The sequence below is a fragment of the Balaenoptera borealis genome, assembly GCF_965194805.1.
Source record: "Balaenoptera borealis genome assembly, chromosome: 2".
Classification (NCBI taxonomy): Eukaryota; Metazoa; Chordata; class Mammalia; order Artiodactyla; family Balaenopteridae; genus Balaenoptera; species Balaenoptera borealis.
The window spans coordinates 165,049,938-165,075,443 of NC_138867.1; the positions used below are offsets into that span (position 1 = coordinate 165,049,938).

At 36.8% G+C, this 25,506-nt stretch overlaps 1 protein-coding gene across 4 annotated transcripts in view; it reads right to left on the reverse strand.

Moving 5' to 3' along the window:
* The window catches only part of UIMC1 (ubiquitin interaction motif containing 1), a 135,310-nt gene that overhangs the window by 90,677 nt on the left and 19,127 nt on the right, over positions 1-25,506 (reverse strand). For 3 of the 4 annotated variants that reach the window (XM_082380531.1, XM_082380530.1, XM_082380528.1), the window contains exons 2-3: positions 23,270-23,424; positions 10,072-10,116 (exon numbers count right to left, since the gene is read on the reverse strand). In XM_082380531.1, the coding sequence (XP_082236657.1) occupies positions 10,072-10,116; positions 23,270-23,416 (192 nt within the window). In that variant the 5' untranslated portion in view covers positions 23,417-23,424. The remainder of the gene's footprint in view (positions 1-10,071; positions 10,117-23,269; positions 23,425-25,506) is intronic. The other variant, XM_082380529.1, reaches the window with a different exon arrangement.

Here is a 25,506-nt window from a genome sequence, read left to right on the forward strand (position 1 = left end):
AATTTAAAAAAAATGCTAATGGTGGGACCTCCTTGGTGGTCCAGTGGTAAAGAATCTGCCTTGCAATGCAGGGGACGCAGGTTCAATCCCTGGTCAGGGAACTAAGATCCCACGTGCCGTGGGGCAGCTAAGCCCATGTGCCACAACTACTGGGATCACGTGCCTCAACTACAGCCCATGTGCTGCAAACTACAGAGCCCACGCGCTCTGGAACCCGCGTGCCACAACTAGAGAAGAGAAAACCTGCACGCCACAACTAGAGAGAAGCCCACGCACCACAATGAAGAGCCCACACACCACAACAAAAGATCCTGCATGCCGCAACTAAGACCCGACACAGCCAAAAATAAATTAAATAAATAAATAATAAATAAATCTTTAAAAAATAATAATAATTAAAAAATGATAATGGTGGTTATGTCTAGAGGGTGGGGATTATGGGTGATTATCATGTTTTAGTTTAGGCTTCTATGTATTTCTAATTGCCTGCAATTAACAGGTATTGCTTGTAAAATGAGGAAGAAAACAAACGTCATTAAAAATGAAAAAAAAGAATACAGGCAAAGGTGATCCAATAAGTGTATAATTGGGGTCTCTGAAGAAGAAAACAAAACAATGAAAAAGACTAACATAAACACTATAATCAAAAATAATTTATAAGGGAGAAAACACCTGAATCTACAAACTGAAAGTATATACGATTTACCTGGGAAAATGGACCCTGAACAGTCAATTTCCAGACATATACTAATATACCTATCTCACCCAAGAAAAATTCTTAAAGCATGCAGACTGACAAAAAGGCCTAATCACTTACCAAAAAAAGGAAAATAAACTGGACTTATCAAATGCAACATACAAAGCAAAAAAACAAAAAGGCAGCATTTTAAAGAAACTCAAGGGAAAAAATATTTTTTTAAACCAAGGATTTTGGATTCCAACAAGCAGTCTTTCAGATATCAAGACTATAGAAAAACAGTATCAAACACATAAGAACTCAGGAAATACTATACTCACAAGGCCTACTTGTCAAATCTAATTAAAAACAAGCACTATTCAACTAAAAAATGATTAGAGAAACTTGGCAAAAGAACTGATAGTGAATATTTAATATATTAAATTTTAGAACTAAGCCTAAAAGTACAGGTGAGAACAGAAAAAAGCATGTAAATATTATATGCAGAGATAATGCAACTAATAAATGAGAGAAGACAGAAGTGGAAAACAGAATAAGTTCATTGACTATTGCATGCACTATAAGTGAAAGTCAAGGGATACTATTTACAACTGACAAGCCAGATCATAGAAAGCTAAATTTTTAAAAATAAGGAAGAAAGGAGCTATAAAAGTCATGAATATAAACTCTGGGCTTCCCTGGTGGCTCAGTGATTAAGAATCCGCCTGCCAACGCAGGGGACACGGGTTCGAGCGCTGGTCCGGGAAGATCCCACATGCCACGGAGGAACTAAGCCCGTGCACCACAACTACTGAGCCTGCGCTCTAGAGCCCGCGAGCCACAACTACTGAGCCCATGCACCACAACTACTGAAGCCCACGCACCTAGAGCCCGTGCTCTGCAACAAGAGAAGCCACCGCAATGAGAAGCCTGCGCACCGCAACAAAGAGTAGCCCCCACTCGCTGCAACCAGAGAAAGCCCACGCACAGCAACGAACACCCAATGCAGTCAAAAATAAATAAATAAAATAAATAAATTAAAAGAAAAAAAGACAAACTCTAAAACAAAAAACAAAATTATAGGAAGAATAATTCCTGTAACATGGAAGTGAATATCTGTTAACAGTGGGGGGTGAGGGAGGGAGGGAGGTGAAGGAGATGGGAAGAAATTTTATTTTTAAATATTGTGCAAAGATGTAAAATTATACTTTCCAATATGTTAAAGTCAACTTAATCTAAGTTTCATAAGCATGTTAAAATAATTCATATTTCAATAAAGGGCAAACACCTGTATGAAGATTCTTGCAAAAATCATGGAAAATGCATTTTTTAATATGGAGTTTTACATAAGGGAACATGCATTAATATAAAGCAACATTATCCAACAATATTAATTTTCTGCCCTACTTCACTTGCTCTGAGCCCTCTTGATATACATCATCAATTGGAAAACTCTATCAACTGTGCTTGGTGATTTGCATCCAGTGTGACACTTTGATGTTTTATTCATCTGCTTGAAATTGAATTATTTTTCCTAAAAATAAATAAATAAAACAAAAAAACATATACCAAAAAGTACGCCAAAAGCAGAGCACCAAAAATCAAAGAATGTAGAAAAAGAAATATAGTGAATATAACAGAATCTAAGAAAATTCAACTCAAAGCTATATATGAGACTGTGTTATAATAAAGTGATCCAGAATGGCTGAAAATGAAAGGTCTAGAAGATAATGGTAATCACCTAAATCTGAATCTCTCCACGTATCATCCCAGAAAAAACCACAAGACCAACAAGGACCAGAAATAACACCATCTATGACCAATGCCTTCAGCATTATTAGGAGACAAAACATACCACAAACTTCAAATAACCAGCGAGCAGAGAAATAAACAACCAATTCTAACAGAGCTCCCACTGCTGCTGCAAGTCTGTGAGTACACAGAACAGAGAAAGGGAAGGCTTAAGAGACTCCATGAAAAATAAGAAAAAGAGATGAAAAACTTAAAGCACAGACAAAATCACCTTCAGAATTAGAATGTCCCACACTAAGGCCAAACACTGGTCCAAGATGTGGTACTTCACACAGTCAGCTACATTTTAAAGGGCTTGAAAGTGAGAGGAACAATAGTGGCAACCACAGAGATGCACCGCTACTGGAAAAGAGGGAGATACACAAAGAAGAGGTGGTACCCCTCAGATTCATGGAAGAAAAAGAAAGGAGGAAAAAAAATGAAGGGTCTTGAAGAAAAAAACTGAAACATTCCAACCTCTCCTCCCCACCCTCCCAGTACACTAATATCAACAATACCATCCATAAAAGAAACTGTACTTCACTAGACTGAAGTACACTAAAGTGACAAAAGGGAAGCTTTTGTCCAGGAAATGATAAGAATAAAAGAAGAAATTCCAAACTAAGCAACTATAAAACAAAAACAGAAAATGCAAAAAAAAATTTCAGTTTATGAACATTCTCCTCTAATCACCAACCCAGAAAAAGAAATTAACACATTCCAAACAAATTTGAAAGAATCGTCTCCAGGTTAAGAAAAACCTAGAATCAGGGGCTTCCCTGGTGGCACAGTGGTTGAGAGTCTGCCTGCCAATGCAGGGGACACGGGTTCGAGCCCTGGTCTGGGAAGATCCCACATGCTGCAGAGCAATTAAGCCCATGCGCCACAACTACTGAGCCTGCACTCTAGAGCCTGCGAGCCACAACTACTGAAGCCTACGTGCCTAGAGCCCATGCTCTGCAACGAGAAGCCACCCAATGAGAAGCCCACACACAGCAACGGAGAGCAGCCCCCACTTGCTGCAACTAGAGAAAGGTCACGCGCAGCAACGCAGCCAAAAGACCCAATGCAGCCAAAAAAAAAAAAAAAAAACGAATTGAAGAATAAAAACCATATGATCATCTCAATAGATGCAGAAAAAGCTTCTGATAAAATACAACATCCATTTATGATAAAAACTCTCCAGAAAGTGGGCATAGGGGGAATCTACCTCAACATAAAAAAGGCCACGTATGACAAACCCACGCTAATAACATATTCAATGGTGAAAAACTGAAAGCATTTCCTCTAAGATCAGGAAAAAGACAAGGATGTCCACTCTCGCCACTTTTTATTCAACATAGTTTTGGAAGTCCTAGCCACAGCAATCAGAGAAGAAAAAGAAATAAAAGGGACCCAATTTGGAAAAGAGGAAGTAAAACTGTCACTCTTTGCAGATGACATGATGCTACACATAGCAAATCCTAAAGACACTACCAGAAAACTACTAGAGATCATCAACAAATTCGGTAAAGTTGCAACATACAAAATTAATACACAGAAATCTACTGCATTTCTATACACTAACAACAAAACATTAGAAAGAGAAATTAAGGAAACAATCCCATTTACCATCACATCAAAAAGAATAAAATACCTAGGAATAAACCTACCTAAGCAGGCAAAAGACCTGTACTCTGAAAACTGTAAGACGCTGATGAAAGAAATCAAATAAGACACAAACAGAAGGAAAGATATACCATGTTGTTGGACTGGAAGAATCAATATTGTCAAAATGACCATACTACCCAAGTCAATCTACAGATTCAATGCAATCCCTATCAAACTACCAATGGCACTTTTCACAGAACCAGAACAGAAAATTTTTTAATTTGTATGGAAACACAAAAGACCCAAAGCAATGTTGAGAAAGAAAAACGAAGCTGGAGAAATCAGGCTCCCTGACTTCAGACTAGACTACAAAGCTACAGTCATCAAAACAGAATGGTCCTAGCACAGAAACAGACATATAGATCAATAGAACAGGATAGAAAGCCCAGAAATAAACCCACTCACCTATGGTCAATTAATCTACGACAAAGGAGGCAAGGATATACAATAGAGAAAAGACAGTCTCTTCAATAAGTGGTGCTGGGAAAACTGGACAGCTACATGTAAAAGAATGAAATTAAAACATTCTCTAACACCATACACAAAAATAAACTCAAAATGGAATATGGGCTCCCCTGGTGGCGCAGTGGTTGAGAATCTGCCTGCCAATGCAGGGGACACGGTTTCGAGCTCTGGTCTGGGAAGATCCCACATGCCACGGAGCAACTAGGCCCGTGAGCCACAACTACTGAGCCTGCGCGTCTGGAGCCTGTGCTCCGCAACAAGAGAGGCCGCGATAGTGAGAGGCCCGCGCACCGCGATGAAGAGTGGCCCCCGCTTGCCGCAACTAGAGAAAGCACTTGCACAGAAACAAAGACCCAACACAGCCAAAAATAAATAAATAAATAAACAAATAATAAAAATAAAGGAATTCCTTAAAAAAAAAAAATGGAATAAAAACCTAAACATAGGACCAGATACCATAAAACTCCTAGAGTAAAACATAGGCAAGATGCTTTTTAACATAAATCGCAGCAATATCTTTTTGGCTCCATCTCCTTGAGTAATAAAAATAAAAATACAAATAAACAAATGGGACCTAACTAAACTTAAAAGCTTTTGCACAGCAAAGGAAACTATAACAAAACGAAAAGACAACCTACAGAAAGGGAGAAAATATTTGTAAATGATGCAACCAACAAGAGATTAATTTCCAAAATATACAAACAGCTCATATAGCTCAATATTTCAAAAAAACAAACAACCCAATCAAAAAATGAGCAGAAGACCTAAACAGACATTTCTCCAAAGAAGACATACAGATGGCCAAAAGGCAAATGAAAAGATGGTCAACATCACTAATTATTAGAGAAATGCAAATCAAAAGTACAATGAGGGGACTTTCCTGGTGGTCCAGTCGTTAAGAATCTGCCTTGCAATGCAGGAGATCCAGGTTCGATCCCTGGTCGGGGAAACAAGATCCCACATGCCGTGGGGCAACTTAAGCCCACACACTGCAACTACTACTGAGCCCAGTGCTCTACAGCCCACACGTCACAACCAGAGAGCCCTTGTGCCACAACTACTGAGCCTGCATGCCACAACTAGAGAGAAGCCCGTGTGCTGCAAAGAAAGATCTTGCATGCCACCACGAAGATCCCGCGTGCCACAATAAGGCCCGATGCAGCCAAATAAATCAAAAAAAAAAAAAAAAAAAGGATAGTGAGGTATCAACTCACACCAGTCAAAATGGCCATCATCAAAAAGTCTACAGATAAATGCTGGAAAGGGTGTGGAGAAAAAGGAACCCTCCTACACTGCTGGTGAGAATGTAAATTGGTACAGCCACTATGGAGAACAGTTTGGAGGTTCCTTAAAAAACTAAAAATAGAGCTACCATATGATCCTGCAATCCCACTCCTAGACATATACCCGGAGAAAACCATAATTTCTAAAAGATTCATGCACCAAAATGTTCACTGCAGCACTATTTACAATAGCCAAGACATGAAAGCAACCTAAATGTCCATCAACAGATGAATGGATAAAGAGATGTGGTATATATATATACAATGGAATATTAGCCATAAAAAAAAAATGAAATAATGCCATTTTCAGCAACATGGATGGACCTAGAGATTATCATACTAAGTGAAATAAGCCAGACAGAGAAAGACAAATATCATAGGATATTGCTTATATGTGCAATCTAAAAAAAAAAAAAAAAGACACAAGTGAACTTATTTCCAAAACAGAAAGAGGCTCACAAACACAGAAAACAAACTTATGGTTACCAAAAGGGAAAGGGTGGTGGAGGAGGGATAAATTAGGAGCCTGGGATTAACATATACACAATACTATGCATAAAATATATAACCAACAAGGACCTACTGTACAGCACAGGGGACTATTCTCCATATTTTGTAATAATCTATAACTGAATTGCTGTGCTATACACCTGAAACTTACACAATACTGTAAATCAACTATACTTCAGTTAAAAATTTAAAAAAAAAAAAAAGAAGTTGAAAGAATATTCAAGTGAATAGTTAGTATAACCATGAGACCTAGGTTAGGTAAGAAGGAAAGTGAGGACATGACAGGATGATGGACAATGAGAAGGTGACAGCCTGGAATTAGACGTCCCCGTGGGGCTGAAGGATTATTGGAGTTAGGGTATTAGAAGGAGTGAGTTGGAAAAGATAGGTGGTGGTGATCTTGAAAGTGGCATGATTATTATTGACAGGCTCAATCAGGGTTCCTCACTGGAACCACAGAACACAGAAAATGAATCGAATGTTTTCCTTACTTCTCCCAAGGATGGTACATAACTGGTTGGTACTATTCTAGATGCAGAGGACAGAGGTTAATGCATTACATACAATGGATGCCTGAGGACATTAGGCTTACTTCTCTCTCAGAAATCCCACTTGAGAAAGGCTGAGATGGTATGATCCATGGGAGCTGATAGCCAAAAAAGGTAAAGGAAGTGAGAGGACAGATAATGAATGAATCACAGCTTAGGTTGAACTACAGAAACTGCAACTTTCATATTCTTCAGTCTAATATGTACGTATTAAAATCACCAAGAATGATGGCAAGACTGGCAAAAAGAAAGACAGCAAGTGATATGTTATAATTTTTAACAAATGGCCAGGAAAGGGGGTGGGGTGGGTGACCAGGAGGATAGTAGATGACTTCTTCAAGGTGGAGTAGCAGGCGTAGCAGAATGGTTTGTGCTTCAAACTAGGTTTTCCAGTAGTCTGGAAGCAACAACGAGGAGTAAGAGGATACTTACCCCACCTCCAGGTCAGTGGTATTGTGTTGTAAGGAAGAAGAAACAGCCAGTACCTGAGAAGGTACAAGGAGAAGCAGTACGCTCAGAGGACAGCCATCTTTCAGTTCGAGCAAGAAGATGAAGAGAACTTCCACAGAGAGGGTTAAGAATGTCGAGGATTTTTTGGATCACTGACCCAAATTCCAAGGGCAGAGTCATTTTGAGAGCAGGAGTGGGAGACTGAGTCATATTAGAAAAGTGCTCCCAGATGACGGATTAGAGTCGTGGGATGAGAATCTAGGTGATGAGAGAAGCTATGGGAAGCTTGAATTTCTTGGGGGTGTCCAAGGTAAGCAGATTTAAGGCAAGATAGGATTAGTCCAGGTTATCTTTTTTTTTTTTTTAACTTTTTTTTTTAATGAGAGATTGATTGAAGTAATTTTATTTTATTTATTTATTTATTTTTGGCTGCGTTGGGTCTTCGTTGCTGCATGCAGGCTTTCTCTAGTTGTGGCGAGCGGGTGCTACTCTTTGCTGCGGTGTGCGGGCTTCTCACTGCGGTGGCTTCCCTTGTTGTGGAACACAGGCTCTAGGTGCATGGGCTTCTGTAGTTGTGGCGTGCGGGTGCAGTAGTTTTGGCACACGGGCTTAGTTGCTCCACGGCATGTGGGATCTTCCCAGACCAGGGCTCGAACCCGTGTCCCGTGCACTGGCAGGTGGATTCTTAACCACTGTGCCACCAGGGAAGTCCTGGTTATCTCTTAAAGGAGCAGTACTAGCCAATGCCATGACAGAAATGTTCTATATCAGCAGGATCAAACATGGTAGCCACTAGTGCCTACGGAGCACTTGAAATGTGACTCATATGGCATTCACAAAAATGAAAAGAATATCAGTGAACTGTGGGACTATTTCAAGTGACCTAATACACAGGTAACTACAGTCCTTGTACAGGGCAAGGAACAAAATAACATTTGAAGAAATAATGACTGAGAACATTCCAAACTTGATGAAAACTATAAATCCACAGATCCAGTAAGTTCTAAAACCCACAGGCACAAGAAGCATCTTTTTAAAAAAGCATAGTGGGACTTCCCTGGTGGTCCAGTGGTTAAGAATCTGCCCTCCAATGCAGGGGACACAGGTTCAATCCCCGGTCGGGAAACTAAGATCCCACATGCTGTGGGGCAACTAAGCCCACAAGCCACAACTACAGAGCCCCCACACTCTGGAGCCCACACGCAATGAAAGATTCCAAATGCTGCAACTAAGACACAGCCAAAAATAAATAAATAAATAAATATTAAAATTAAAAAACAGTGAAAAGGCAAGTCACTCTGACAGAGCTGTCATACCTCACAGAATTTCTAGTCAGAATATGTATAAAAAAATACAAAAATAAATAAATAATAAATAAATAAGCATATCATAATCAACTGTTAAAAACCGGTGTGATAGGGACTTTCCTGGTAGTAAGACTCCCCACTTCCACTGCAGAGGGCATGGGTTTGATCTCTGGAACCTCATGGAGCAGCCAAAAAAAAAGATGAAAAAAAAAAACAAACACAAAAAACAGTGATAAAGGAAAAATCTTAAAGCCAGAGGAAAAAAATGAACACAGAGAAAAAATAAAGATTATACCAGATTTCTTGGAAACAATATAAGCAAGAAGACAGGGGAGCAAAATCTTTTAAAATACTGAAAGAAGAAAGTTAACTTACCTAAAATTCTTAAACCTACCAGCAAAATCTTTCAAAAATGAAGGCTGAGACTCACAGACATAGAAAACAAATTTATGGTTACAAAAGGGGAAAGGGGGCTGGGGAGAGGGATAAATTAGAAGGTTGGGATTAACATATACACACTACTATATACAAAACAGATAACCAACAAGGACCTACTATATAGCACAGGGAACTATATTTTGTAATAAACTACAAGGAAAAAGAATCTGAAAAGGAATATATATAGAATATATATATATATAACTGAATATATATAACTGAATCACTCTGCTGTACCCCTGAAACTAACATGATATTGTAAATCAAGTATACTTCAATAAAAATAAATAAATAAAAATTTAAAGGTAAAAAAAAAAAAATGAAGGCTACTAAATGTAATATGATATCCTGGATTAGATCCTGGAACAGAAATAGGTTAGCAGTGGAAAATCTGGTGAATCTGAATGAAGTCTAGAGTTTAGTTAATGCAATAGTGTTAATGTCTTAGTTCTGAGAAATGCACCATGGTTATAATGTTAAAAAGATGTTAACGTTAGAAGAAAGTGAGTGAATGGTATAAAGAAACCTGTGTACTGTCTTTCCAACATTTTAACAAATCTAAATTATTCCAAACTAAAAATTTTATTGAAAAAAAAAAGACAAAACAGAGACTTTTCAGATATACTAACACTGAAAGAATTAATTGCCAGCAGACCCACAAACAAAAAACAAAGTCCTTCAGGCAGCAGGACTGGATTGTGGGCCTCCCTCCATTTAATTCATATGTTCAAGCCCTAACCCCTAATGTGATGGTATTTAGAGTTGACTCCTTTGGGAGGTAATTATGACTAGATGAAGTCATTCGGGTGGGACCCTCATGATGGAATTAATGCCCTTATAAGAGGAAACACCAGAGAGCTTGCTGTCTTTCTCCCAGTACATGCAGAAAAGAAAAGCCATATGAGTACATGGTGAGAAAGTAGCCATCTGAAACCCAAGGAGAGAGTTCTTACCAGACACTGACCCTTCTGGCACTTTGATCTTGGACGTCTCCAGAACTGTTAAGAAGTAAATTTACATGTTTAAGCTACCTAGCCTACGGCATAAGAAAAACATGACACCAGATGTAAATACAGAGTTACACAAAGAAATGAAAAGCACCAAAAATGGAAATTATATGAATAACTACATGACTGTTTCTCTTTATCTTCAAACAATAACTATTTAACAAAATAATAATAATGTATTATGGGGTTTACAATACATGTACAAGTAAAAGGCATGACAACAGTAACAAAGTTGGGGGGGGATGATAACAGTAAACTATTGTAAGATGATTATATTATACACGAAGTGGTATGGTATCACTTGAAGGTAGACTGTGATAGGCTAAATATGCGTACTAAAAATAACCACTAAAATAAAAAAGCATTATAACCAGCAAGTCAAAAAGGGAGATAAAATGGGATCATAGGGAATTCCCTGGCAGTCCAGCAGTTAGGACATGGTGCTTTCACTGCCATGGCCTGGGTTCAATCCCTGGTCGGGGAACTAGGATTCCACAAGCTGCGCGGCACAGCAAAAAAAAAAGAGAGAGAGAGAGAGAGAGATTATAAAAAATACTTGATGGACGAAAAGTGGGCAGAGTACCTAAACAGACACACCAGTCAAAATAGCCATCATCAAAAAGTCTACAAACAATAAATGCTGGAGAGAGTGTAGAGAAAAGGGAACCCTCCTACACTGTCGGTGGGAATGTAAATTGGTGCAGCCACTATGGAGAACAGCATGGAGGTTCCCCAAAAAACCAAAAATAGAGTTGCCATATGATCCAGCAATCCCACTCCTGGGCATATATCCAGACAAAACTATAATTTGAAAAGATACATGCACCCCAATGTTCATAGCAGCACTATTTACAACAGCAAAGACATGAAGGCAACCTAAATACCCATCAACAGATGAATGGTTAAAGAAGCTGTGGTATATATATATACAATGAAATATTACTCAGACATAAAAAAATGAAATAATGCCATTTGCAGCTACATGGATGGACCTAGAGATTATCATACTAAGTGAAGTAAGTCAGAAAGAAAAAGGGATTTCCCTGGTGGTCCAGTGGTTAAGAATACGCCTTCCAATGCATGGGACACAGGTTCAATCCCTGGTCAGGGAACTAAGATCCCACATGCCACGGGGCAACTAAGCCCACGTGCCACACTAGAGAGCCCGCATGCCACACCACAACTAAGACCCAACGCAGCCAAAAATAAATAAATTTTTTTTTAAAAAAAGAAACTGCCTTCCAATGCAGGGGATCCCTGGTCAGGGAACTAAGATCCCACATGCCGCAGGGCAACTAAGCCTGCACGCCACAACCACTGAGCATGTGAGCCACAACTAGAAAGTCCGTGTTCTGCAACTACAGAGCCCACGCACCCTGCAGCCCCCACACTGCAACTACTGAGCCCACGTGCCACAACTAGAGAGAAGCCTGCACGCCACAATGAAAGATCCTGCATGCTGCAACGAAGACCCCGAGTGCTGCAACTAAGACCTGACACAGCCAAGAATAAAATAAATACTAAAAAAAAAAGAGGAAAAGACAAATACCAGATGATATCACTTCAATGTGTCATCTCACATATGACACAAATGAACTTATCTATGAAACAGAAACAGACTTGTGGTTGCCAGGGTGGGGGATAGAGGAGGGTTGGATTGGGAGTTTGGGACTAGCAGATGCAAACTATTATATACAGAATGGATAAACAACAAGATCCTATTGTATAGGACAGGGAACTCTACTGAGTATCCTGTAATAAACCATAATGGAAAAGAATATGAGAAAGAATACATATGTATATAAATGAATCACTTTGCTGTACACCAGAAACTAACATAACACTGCATATCAACTATACTTCAATAAAAAAATAAAATAAATAAAACAAACAGACTCACAGACATGGAAAACAAACTTATGGTTACCAAAGGGAAAAAGGGTAGGGAGAGATAAATTAGGAGCTGTGGTTAACAGTTACACACTATTATATATAAAACAGATAAACAACAAGGTCCTACTGTATAGCACAGGGAACTATATTCAATATCTTGTAATAACCTATAATGGAAAAGAATCTGAAAAAGAATATATATATACATATCTGAATCACTTTGCTGTACACCAGAAACTAATACAACATTGTAAACCAACTACACTTCAATAAAAAATTTAAAAAAAAAAAAAAACTTGAGTGATCCAAAAAAGGTGCCCCCCAAAATCAAAAAAGGACATAAAGATGGCACAAATTAAAAACAAACATCAAGACAATATATTCAAATCTAACTATATCAACAATCACATAAAACTTGAATGGTCTAAATACCCAAATTAAAGACAGAGACTGTCAGAATGGTAATAAAGACTCAACTATATGTGCTGTCTACAAGAAATTCACATTTCTTTTACATTTAAATGAGATCCTTAAATTAAAATTAAATGTAATTTAAAAGAAAAATTTTAATTACATTTAAATGTAAAGATACGAAAAGATTCAAAATAAGAGGATGAAAACAGAAATACTACAGTAAAACAAGTCAAAAGAAAGCTTGATGGCCACAGCATAATGGAAATAACAACAAAGGAAACACACACATGAGCTGCACTTAGAAAAAGTCACCCGGTGAAGAGACAGAGAAACCTTTGAAGGATTCTACACTAGATAACGAGGTTGACACACCTATAATATAAGGAACATTTGAGAAGTTTATAACGGTTTATAATAGTTTTCATTCAAAATGTTGGGACTGTTGAAAGTTTTAAATTTTATAGGCATAGGTTTTGATGTTTAAAACTTATTTTAAGGGAGAAAAATCCCTTGACTTTGCTTAAACATTAGAAGTAATTAAACATTATTGTTAATTGTACTTGTGCAGTATTAACAGCTACGTCACACAGTAAATGTCGGGAAAATCCATTTAGAAAATGATAAATTGTTTTTCCAGAACATTGTGGCATATTTTCAATTAGCTAATGTGTAATTCATAGTAGCAAAAGTAGCAGAAGTTACATTTTTAAAACTATTTATATAAACATTTTTCCCAAATACTATGGTTTTTATGCATAGTTTTTTTTTTTAATATTTATTTTATTTATTTGGTTGCACTGGGTCTTGGTTGCGGCTCACTGGCTCCTTAGTTGCAGCACATGTGCTCTTTAATTGTGGCCAGTGGGCTCCTTAGTTGCGGCTCACCACTCCTTAGTTGTGGCATGCAAACTCTTAGTTGTGGCATGCATGTGGGATCTAGTTCCCTGACCAGGGATCAAACCCGGGCCCCCTGAATTGGGAGCATGGAGTCTTAACCACTGCGCCACCAGGGAAGTCCCTGTGTATAGTTTTTAAGAATCTTGGATTTAGAGACTGTCTTTTCACAAATTATAGGTTTTACAGAAATTGAAGAATTTTGACAGATAAAACGTTGTTTCTATAGAAGTAATGATTCTCTACCTTTTATCAAAAGTTCATCTTAATCTCCTACATTGTGTTACATTATACTGCTTCTCTGTAACAATGTGTAGTTTGTTTGCCTTTTTGTATCACAACCAGATAACCAACTAAAGTTGAAGTGACAATCCTACAAAATACAAAAGTCTTATTTCTGAAGACAATTTCAATTTGGGGAGTTCTGTAAAATCATATGACTTTCATGCAGTGGGCAGAATGGACTATAGGAATGAATCTGGCTTTAGGGTTATTAACCTTCTTGAAGTCAACCATCTAAGATCCTATATAAGCACTAATGGACAAAATTCAAAACTAAACGATAAAAGTCTATTTTTGAGAAATGTCTCAAGTTTTGAAGGTTTTTTTTTTTTTTTAAGGAACACTCATTAAGGAAGTCACTGAAGTAGTATTTTTTAAACTGGAAAAAATCAATCCATGATGCCTGTACAGTAAATCTAGGTAAATACCATATAAAGAAACTAAGCTAGTTCAAAACATGGCTATATTAGAAGGGAATTTTATTCTCAGTCCTATATTATATATGTGACAGAATTGCAAAGAATGGAAATATTTATTTCTTCTAGGCAGCAGAAAAAGTAAGAGTGACTAGTATTTAATAGTCTGTAATATTAACATATATGTACTACATATCAAGATGAACCAATATTAACACAAGATAGCATTTCTAAAATATTACTTTGAACATTAGGTCATTTGGTAATTTTCTATAGTTAAAAGATACTTCTCATGTTTTGAAACTAAATAAATGTGGGGAAATGGCTTAATTATAATTTTAGGCCTGCAGTTTGTAAGTTCCAGAAAAAGGGTATTTGCATGTGACATGCATTGTATGCTTTAACCTCATGGATAACTATTTTCATCTACAGGTGAAAAGTTTTAATTATTTTAATAACTAGATATTTTGCTTTTCAGAGGTCTTAAAATGGAAGTAGACCCATTGTTTTGAGGGAATTCCATTACTTTATACAAAAACCAGTCATTCTATGTTTGGTCCTTAATAAAATTTTAACTTGGACAGATTTATTCCAGCTAAGCCACAAATGTTAACATGTAAACTTGTTTTTATTAAAGAATTTTCCTATGGGGACTTCCCTGGCAGTCCAGTGGTTAAGACTCCATGCTTCAACTGCAGGGGCATGGGTTCGATCCCTGGTCAGGGAACTAAGATCCTGCATGCCGCACGGCACGGCCAAAAAAAAAAAAAAATTCCCCTATCAATAAAAAAGAAGGGAACTCCCCAGCAGTCCAGTGGTTAGGACTCCACGCTTCCACTGCTGAGGACACGGATTCAATCCCTGATCGGGGAAGCAAAATCTTGCAAGTCGCACAGCGCAGCCAAAAAAAAAAAAGAAAGAAAGAAAAGAAAAGAAAAGAAAACTGAAGTAGCTATATTACTGTCATAAGAAGTAAATATCAGAGCAAAGATTATCACCAGTGATTAAAAAAAGGTTATTTCATAACAATAACGGGCTCAATCAAGAAGAGACAAAAATCCTAAATGTTCACACACCTAATAACAAAACTTCAAAGTACATGAAACAAAAATTGACAGAACTGAAAAGAGAAATAGGCAAATCCACAATTATAGTCAAAGGCTATAATACTTCCCTCAAAATATTTGTAGAATATTTGCAGAAAAACAATAAGGATATAGTAAATTTGACAACATTATCAACCAACTTGACCAGATTGACATTTATAGAAAACATCACCCAAATACACATTCTTCTCAAGTACACACAGAATATTTACCAAGATAAATGATATTCTAGGTCATAAAACAAGTTTCAATCAATTTAAAAAGGATTCAAATGTACAAAGTATATATGACCAATGTAATTTAATCAGAAATAACTAACAGAAAAACCTAGAAAAATTTCCAAGTATTTAAAAACTAAATGTTGCACCTCTAAATAACCCATGGATCAAAGAAGAAATCAAAGGGAAATTAGAAAGTATTTTTGAATTAAATGAAAATGAAAACACAACATGTAAAGAATTTGTGGGATGCTTTAGTAGTTCTTAAGCAAAAATTACAGCATTAAACACCTATATTAGAAAAGAAGGTCTCTTGCTTAGCTTGACCTTAGCTTCCACTTAAGAAAGTAGAATCAAAAGAGAAAACTAAACTAAGCAGAAGAGGGACTTCCCTGGTGGTCCAGTGGGTAAGACTCTGCACTCCCAATGCAGGGGGCCCGGGTTTGATCCCTGGTTGGGGAACTAGATCCCGCATGCATGCTGCAACTAACAGTCCGCATGCCACAACTAAGAAGTCCGCATGTCGCAACTAAGAAGTCTGCATGCCGCAACTAAAGATCCCGCGTGCTGCAACTAAGACCCGGTGCAGCCAAAATAAACAAATATTTTTATAAATAAATAATAAAAATTAAAAATAAAATAAGCAGAAGAAAGGAAATAAAGATCAAAGTAGAAATCAATTAAACTGAAAACAGAAAAATTAAACAGAAAATCAGTGAAGGCAAAAGTGATAAACCAGGCCGATCAAGATGAAGAAGAAAGAGCTGTATCAGGAATAAGAGAGGTGTTATCACCATACATTCTACAGATTTCAAAAGGTATAACAACGAAATATTATAAACAACTATTTATAACAAGAAATTCAACAATGTAGTTGAAATGGACAAATTCCTTGAAAGATACAATCAAAGCTTACTCAAGAAAAGAGATAACTTTAATAGCATTATATGTATTAATGAAGTTGAAATTGTAGTTAAAATCCTTTCCACAAACAAAACTTCAAGCCCAGATGATTTTACTGGCAAATTCTATCAAACATTTAAGTTAGAAATAATATAAACTCTTCTAAAAAACTGAAGAGGATACATTTCCTAACTCATTCTATAAAGCCAAAATTACCCTGACATCAAAACCAGATAAAGACATTATAAGAAAACTACAAACCAATAACCCTCATGAAGATACGTGTAAAAATCCTAAATGAAATTTTAGCAAATCAAATCCAACATCAGGAGCAAGGGAAGTTTATCCCAAGAATGCTGGATTGATTTAATATTCAAAGATCAATGTAATTCACCACTCTGCCAGACTGAAGAAGAAAAATTATAACTTCATGTCATACACTAAGAAAAAACATTTGAAAAACAAATACTGTATGCTAACACATATATATGGAATATAAAAAAATGGTTCTGAAGAACCTAGGGGCAGGACAGGAATAAAGACGCAGACATAGAGAATGGACTTGAGGACACGGAGAGGGGGAAGGGTAAGCTGGGACGAAGTGAGAGAGTGCCATGGACATATATACAGTACCAAATGTAAAATAGATAGCTAGTGGGAAGCAGCCACATAGCACAGGGAGATCAGCTTGGTGCTTTGTGACCACCTAGAGGGGTGGGATAGGGAGGGTGGGAGGGAGACGCAAGAGGGAGGGGATATATGTATATGTATAGCTGATTCACTCTGTTATAAAGCAGAAACTAACACACCATTGTAAAGCAATTATACTCCAATAAAGATGTTAAAAAAAAAAAGAAAAAAAAAACATTTGACAAAATCCAATACCCATTCCTGATTAAAACTCTCAGATGAAAAAAAAAAAAAAAACTCTCAGATGGTTTTACTTTTAGAGCACATAGTGATGCCTGAGCTCTCTTTCATAAAGGGTTGAACAGATACTAACAACAAAACAAATGCTACGAGATTCAAAAAACTATTCTCTAAAAGATGGAGAAAAAATGGCAGACAGGAATTTATCTTTCCATTTCCAGGAAAGCTAAAACTTATCCAACTGAAATACTTCAAATTTACAACTGAGAATCTTGAAAATGGGGAATTGAAGACTGAAGAAGACAAGAATAAATACAGTTGGACCCTGAACAACGAGGGGGGTTATGGGTACCGACCCTCCGCAGAGTCAAAAATCTGTGTATAACTTACAGGCGGCACCCTTTATATACACGGTTCCTCCATATCTGCAAATCCTCCATAACTGCGTTTCTGTATCTGCAGGTTCAACCAACCACAGATCACGTAATACAGTAATATTTACTATTGAAAAAAATCCATGTATAAGTGGACTTACGCAGTTCAAACCTGTGTTGTTCAAGGATCAACTGTAGATCCAATTCATTAACTGGCCCCATGGATCGTTTTGGGACCAACAGAATCCAACTGGTTACTGACCCTTATGTGCATCTTTCTTCAGGCAGTGAGGCACATGATCCAACTGGTATCAAAGAAGTGATTTCATGATATAGCACGCTTTTTGTACTCTCTTATATAAATGTGTTTCTTACAATATGTCTACCGCTTATATCATAAAATAGAAGCTTTTAATAAACAGTTACTATGTACTGCAGACTTATTATGTGTCAGGTACTTCAAATACATCACCTCATTTAATTTCTCTCAAAATTCCTGTGAGGACTTCCCTGGTGGCACAGTGGTTAAGAATCCGCCTGCCAGGGGCTTCCCTGGTGGCGCAGTGGTTGAGAGTCTGCCTGCCAGTGCAGGGGACACGGGTTCGAGCCCTGGTCTGGGAAGATCCCACATGCCGCGGAGCAACTAGGGCCGTGAGCCACAATTACTGAGCCTGCGCGTCTGGAGCCTGTGCTCCGCAACAAGAGAGGCCGCGATAGTGAGAGGCCCGTGCACTGCGATAAAGAGTGGACCCCACTTGCCACAACTAGAGAAAGCCCTCACACAGAAACGAAGACCCAACACAGCCATAAATAAATTTAAAAAATTAAACTTTAAAAAAAAAAAAAGAATCCCCCTGCCAATGCAGGGAACATGGGTTCGATCCCTGGGCCGGAAGATCCCACATGCCACGGAGCAACTAAGCCCATACACCACAACTACTGAGCCTGTGCTCTAGAGCCCGTGAGCCACAACTACTGAGCCCACGTGCCACAACTACTAAAGCCCACGCACCTAGAGTCTGTGCTCCACAACAAGAGAAGCCACCGCAATGAGAGGCCTGCACACCACAACGAAGAGTAGCCCCCGCTCGCCGCAACTACAGAAAGCCCATGTGAAGCAACGAAGACCCAACGCAGACAAAATAAAATAAATAAATTTATTAAAAAGAAGATACATGCACCCCCATGTTCATAGCAGCACTATTCACAATAGCCAAGACATGGAAACAACCTAAATGTCCATCAACAGATGAGTGGAGAAAGGAGATGTGATACATATATACAATGGAATACTACTCAGCCATAAAAAAGAACGAAATAATGCCATTTGCAGCAACATGGATGCAACTAAAGATTATCATACTGAGTGAAGTAAGTCAGAAAGAGAAAGACAAATACCATATGATACCACTTACGTGTGGAATCTAAAATACAACACGAACCTATCTATGAAACAGAAACAAAATCACGGACATAGAGAACAGACTGGTGGTTGCCAAAGGGGGAGGGGGTTGGGGGAGGGATGGAGTGGGAGGTTGGGGTTAGCAGATGTAAACTTTATATATAGAGTGGATAAACAACAAGCTCCTACTGTATAGCACAGAGAACTATATCTGGTATCCTATGATAAACCACAATGGAAAAGAATATTTTTTAAAAAGAATGTATATATACATACATATATAAAAAACTGAATCACTTTTCTGTACAGCAGTAATTAACACAACATTGTAAATCAATTATACTTCAATTTAAAAAAGAAAGGGAGGGAGGAAGGAAGGAAGGAAGGAAAGAAGGAAGGAAGGAAGGAAGAAAAAAGTAAGACATTTCCTGGCTTCTTTTGCACCAGAGAACTAGAACGTTTTCTTGAAGAAATATTGAAATAAATAAAACAGCAGCACCAACAAGTAAAACTTAATACAGGTATTTTTTGATAACGTCTACTAATACAGGCCAAGCACTATTGTTAGGTATTTAAGATACAAAATTCCTAACCTCTAGGAAATCATGGTCTAGTGTTAAAGGCAGAAAAACACAGCGGCAGTTTCAAAACGGTGTGACAATCAATACTACAGAAATATAGGTTCTATGAGGGCACAAGAGATGGCCAACTGACCCCAGTCTTGGAAGATCTGCAAGGACCGCCCCCCAAAGAAATTGACAACTAAGCTGAAGAATAAATTAAAGTTAGTGCTGTCAGCAGTGCAAAGAGCAGAAGAAATATCAAGTAATTCATTTAATTTTAAACTCACAGGCCAAAAGAATGACTCTACCAACTACTTTTTTGCATTGTAAGACAAAGTCTTTTTTAAAAATGCACAAAAATACCGAGATACTAAAAGAACATAAAGTAATATTAAAAGTTAGTTGGTAGACCAGTTTTATGAACAAATCCTAGTAAACCTTAAAGAACAGAAAATTCCTTTACTATTTAAACTGGTAGAACATTAAAATAATGAAAAGCTTCCTCTATTTTATACCATAAACCTAATCCTAAAATCTGATGAAAACAATACCAAAAAAAGACAATTACATAAAACAAACGCCACTAGAAATACAGATGCAAACTCATAAATGATATACCGAGAAAGAAAATTCAATATTATGTTAATGTAATACATCATGACCAAGTAAGATTTACTCCAGAAATGCGAAGATGTTCCAAAATTTAAAAATGTATTAACATATAATATTAACTGATAATAGGAGAAAAACTGTATCATCATCTTGCTAAATAATGAAATTTGATTAAACATTTGATTAAACATACATTTCTAAAAATACTAACAGTAAATAAGCAGTTAAAGAATATTTCTGAAACATAATAAAGAACAGAAATATGAAACGAATAGCAAAACATCAGAATACTTCCACAATTAAATTCAAGATCAAGATAAAGATGTACTCTATCACTGATTATCAATCAACATTATTGTGGAGTCTATAGTCAATGCAATAAAACAAGCAAAAAAGTTAACTGTAAACACTAGAAAGGAAAAGAGAAAAATTATCATTATTAGCAGATATAAGTCCCTACCTAAAAAACATAAGATAATCAACTGAATATTTATTTCAAAAATATGTTATAGATCAATGGAACAAAATAGAAAATCCAAAAACTAACCTATTTACAGACAAGATTTTAGTTTACAATAAAGGTGAAATTTCAAATCTTTGGAGAAAGGACAGATTGCTGAAAAACATTGGTAGAAGTGCCTAACCACTGAGACTCAAGTTTTTCAATATATATGTACACTGTTTAGAGATACATGTAAATGTGGTAGCAATGTAAAGAAAAGAATGGAAAGATAAATATAGTAGTTACCTCTGTATGTGTGGAAAGAGATGCATTTGGGGAGGGTCCACACTAAGTCAAGAGGGCTTCAAATATGGTGACTATAGGTGTTCAGATTCTTTTTTTTAGACTATGCATTTACATATTATGCAATCTCCTGTACATACAATATATTTGACAATTTTTAAAAATTTAATGAGATAAATCTGTATGTGCTGTTATAGAAAGATCTACAAGTAATATTAAGTGAAAAAGCAAAACATTATGTGTCACATGATTCCTTTCCTGTAAAAGTTTTTATTGATGGTATTCTGTATAAAGATTTTTTTTTTCTGGAAAAATACAGAAGAAACTGTTACCTTTCATTAAATGTACACTGACTCAGGTGTACATCCTCATTTTATACCTTTCTATACTGTTTTATTTTCAAACACTTTTGAACTGTTTTTATTCTGTTTTGATTTTTTAACAGGTATGTATATAACTTTTTAATATATCTGTATGTGTATAACTATTTTATTCTTGTCAATATTAAGTTTAGTTATCCAAATAGTAGAATCAATGGATTGTTCTCTTCTTTATACTTTTATACTTTAAAAAAGAACTATTTAGACAAAATCCTAATTAAAAATCAGACTACAAGAAAGTTCCCCCCCAAAAAAACAAATATCCAACAGAAATATGAAAAAATGTTCCATCTTGCTTATTATTAAAAACATACTTCTGATTATCAAGTTGGGAAAAATAAAAAATGTCATAATAGTCTTTGCAGGGAACAAGGAAATTAACACACTGCTGATAAGAATATAAATGAGACTATTCAGACTGTAAAGGTTCTGATAGAGTATACCACATTAAAATTCTAAACTGATTTTGTGGGGATTATGGAGTCAAGGATTTCTAAGCAAGCAAGTACAAAGATCTAAAATTTAAATTCTTAGAAGAAAGCTGGAGTAAGCTAAGTGAAATTTAGAGAGAAAAAACTGAAGGCAGAGAAGCAAGTTAAGAGTTTGCTATAAGAACTCAAATAACAAATGATCAAGAAAAGAAATGAAAAATGGAACAGGAAGGACAGATTTGAGTGTCATTTAAAAGGTTAAACATTAAAGGATGTGGGACTTCCCTGCTGGTCCAGTGGTAAAGAATCTGCCTCCCAATGCAGGGGATGCGGGTTTGATCCCTGGTCCGGGAACTAAGATCCCACATGCCACAGGGCAACTACTGAGCCTGCACACCTCAACTAGAGAACCGTGTGCCTCAAACTACAGAGCCCACGTGCTCTGGAGCCCGAGAGCCACAACTACAAAGACCAACACGCTCTGGAGCCCATGCGCCACAATCAGAGAGAGAAAACCCTCACACCACAACTAGAGAGAAGCCTGAGCGCCACAACGAAGATCCCGCATGCCGCAACAAAGACCCGACACAGCCTAAAATAAAAATAAATTAAATTTTAAAAAAAAAAGAAAAATCATATTAAAAAAGCTAAAGGTTGTGGTGAATGATTAGGTATAAAACATGAGATAGAGGAAAGAGTTAGGGATAATTCTGAGCTTTATAACTTGACGTAAATGAGTGGTTCTACCATCAAATGAGATAGAAGATAAAGAGCGAGAGGTAAACTTAGAGGAAAAAACTATGACTTACTTCACTGCCTTACTGGATGTGACCTATAGACAGGTACAAATCTCCAATTAACAAATGGAAATAGGGAACAAAGGAAAGATGTTAAGATCTATTACAGCACTGTCCAACAAAGCTTTCTACAATGAAGGAAATGTTGTATACCTGTGCTAACACAGCAGGTACTAGAGGTGACTAGTGCAAGAGAGGAACTGATTTTTCCTTGTATTTAATTTTAATTAATTTAAATTTAAATAGCTACAGGTGACTAGTTGCTACCACATTGGACAGAGTACATCTAGAGACTTAAAAGGCATTTCCACTGTCTTTCTCTCATTTTCCAGACATATGAAAATTAAGATTCACATCTAATTTATTCAAATAGTTTTAAAATATCACCTTCAGTTAATATAAAACTGAGGAACTACGATCCATCCTCAATCAAACAGTATGATTTCTTTCTTTTAAGTAATTCTTAATTCCATTTACAAATCAAAATGAAGCTAAGTAAAAACTGCATGGTCAGGACTTCCCTGGCGGTCCAGTGGTTAAAACTTCGCTTTCCAATGCAGGGGGTGTGGGCTTGATCCCTGGTCGGGGAGCTAAGATCTCACATGCCTCACAGCCAAGAAACCAAAACATAAAACAGAAGCAATATTGTAACAAATCCAATAAAGACTTTAAAATGGTCCACATCAAAAAAAAAAACCTTAAAAAAATTTAAAATTTTTTTTAAAATTAAAAAAAAAAAAAAAAAACTGCATGGTGTCATTAAGGTATAGTCTCACAAAACAAACTAGTCATAGATAAGGAGGCCTAGTTTGAGACCTGGAGCTCTACTCTTCATAATACTGACCTCTCCATCACTATCAGATATCACAATGAATGCATCCTCTAGTCTACGCTTCTTCTTCACATTGACAGAACTGGTAGTTTCTATATCTTTCTTCTCCAGGTTCTGAGCTTCAGAGACTTCTTTAACTTTTTTCCTTCTCCGTGGCATCTTTTTGTCTGAAATACAAGGAAAAATAATTTACTTAAAGTATAAGTTTTTTAGATGCTATTTGTAATTTGGTCATGTAAAAAAAAAAGATACGCATCTAACAGAAGTAAAACTGGATTTCTGACCTCTTCTACTACTCATTAAGATTTGTATTTTTTTCTATAAAGGAAAAAATACATATATAAATATATAAATCTCATCTCTTCAGCGATATTTCAATAGGAAAAATACAATAATTTATCCTAGTTCTTTAAACATTAACTTAAATAACTGGTTCTCTTGACTGTATATTATTATTTATTTAAAAGTTTTTTTTTTTAATAAATTTATTTATTTATTTGTTTATTTATTTTGGCTGTGTTGGGTCTTCGTTTCTGTGCGAGGGTTTTCTCCAGTTGCGGAGAGCGGGGGCCACTCTTCATCGCGGTGCGCGGGCCTCTCACTATCGCGGCCTCTCCCGTTGCGGAGCACAGTCTCCAGACGTGCAGGCTCAGTAATTGTGGCTCACGGGCCTAGCCGCTCCGCGGCATGTGGGATCTTCCTGGACCGGGGCACGAACCCGTGTCCCCTGCATTGGCAGGCAGATTCTCAACCACTGCGCCACCAGGGAAGCCCTAAAAGTTTTTTTTTTTAATACCAATGCCTCAACCCAATAAAGGACATCTTCAAAATACCCACTGCTAATATCATACTTAAAGGTGAAAGACAAAATGCTTTCCTCTTAGGACAGGAACAAGACAAGAATGTCTGCTTTCATCATTTCTATTGAACATTATACTGGAGGCTCTAGACAGGTCAATTAAGCAAGAAGAAGAAATAAAAGACATCCAAATAGGAAAGGAAGAAGTAAAACTACTGCCTTTTGTAGATGGCATGATCTTGTATTTTAAAAAAAAGAACTAAGAAATCCACTAAAAAACTGTTATAACTAATGAACAAGTTCAGCAAGATTGCTGGATACAAGGTAAATATACAAAAATCAATTATACTGCTATCTACTAGCAATAAATAATCCAAAAATGAAATTTTTAAATTCCATTTTTAATACCATCAAGAATAATAAAATTCTTAAATAATAATGATAATAAAATTCTTAACAAAATTTAACAAAAGTGCAAGACCTGCAACTGAAAACTTTAAGATATTGTTGAAAGATATAAAAGTTCTAAGTAAATGCAAAGACATCCCATGTTCATGAATTGGAAGACTTGACATTGTTAAGACAGCAATATTCCCCACATTGCTCTACAGATACAACATAATCCCTAATACAATTCCTATTGGCTTTTTTGTAGACATAGACAAGTTGATCTTAAAATTCACATGGAAAAACAGAGGTCCCAGAATAGCCAAAACAATCTTGAAAAAAAGGAACAAAGCTGAAGGACTCACACATCTCAATTTCAAAACTTACTACAAAGCTACACCATCAAGACCGTGTGGCACTGGCACAAGAATAGAAATAAAGATAAATGGAATAGAAGAACTATTCATTATGTGAGAGTCAAGAAAACACCCACACATTTGCTATCAATTGCTTTCAACAAAAGTACCAAGATAATTCAATGGACAAAATATAAGTCTCTTCAACAAATGGAACTGGGACAACCAGATATCCAAATGCAAAAGAATGAAACTGGACCTCTACCTCACATAATAAAGAACTGCACGAAATAAATGGATCAAAGACCTGAATGAAAGAGCAAAACCTATAAAATTCTTAAGCAAAACATATACATAAAGTTTTGTCATCTTGGACAGGCAATAGTTTGTTAAATTTGACATCAAAAGCATAAGCAACAATGGGACTTCCCTGGTGGCGCAGTGGTTAAGAATCCACCTGCCAATGCATGGGACATGGGTTCAAGCCCTGGTCCGGGAAGATCCTACATGCCACACAGCAACTAAGCCCATGCGCCACAACTACTGAGCCTGCACTCTAGAGCCCGTGATCCACAACTACTGAGTGCACGTGCAACAACTACTGAAGCCTGCATGCCTAGAACCCATGCTCTGCAAAAGAGAAGCCATCGCAATGAAGCACACGCACCGCAATGAAGAGCAGCCCCCGCTTGCCACAACTAAAGAAA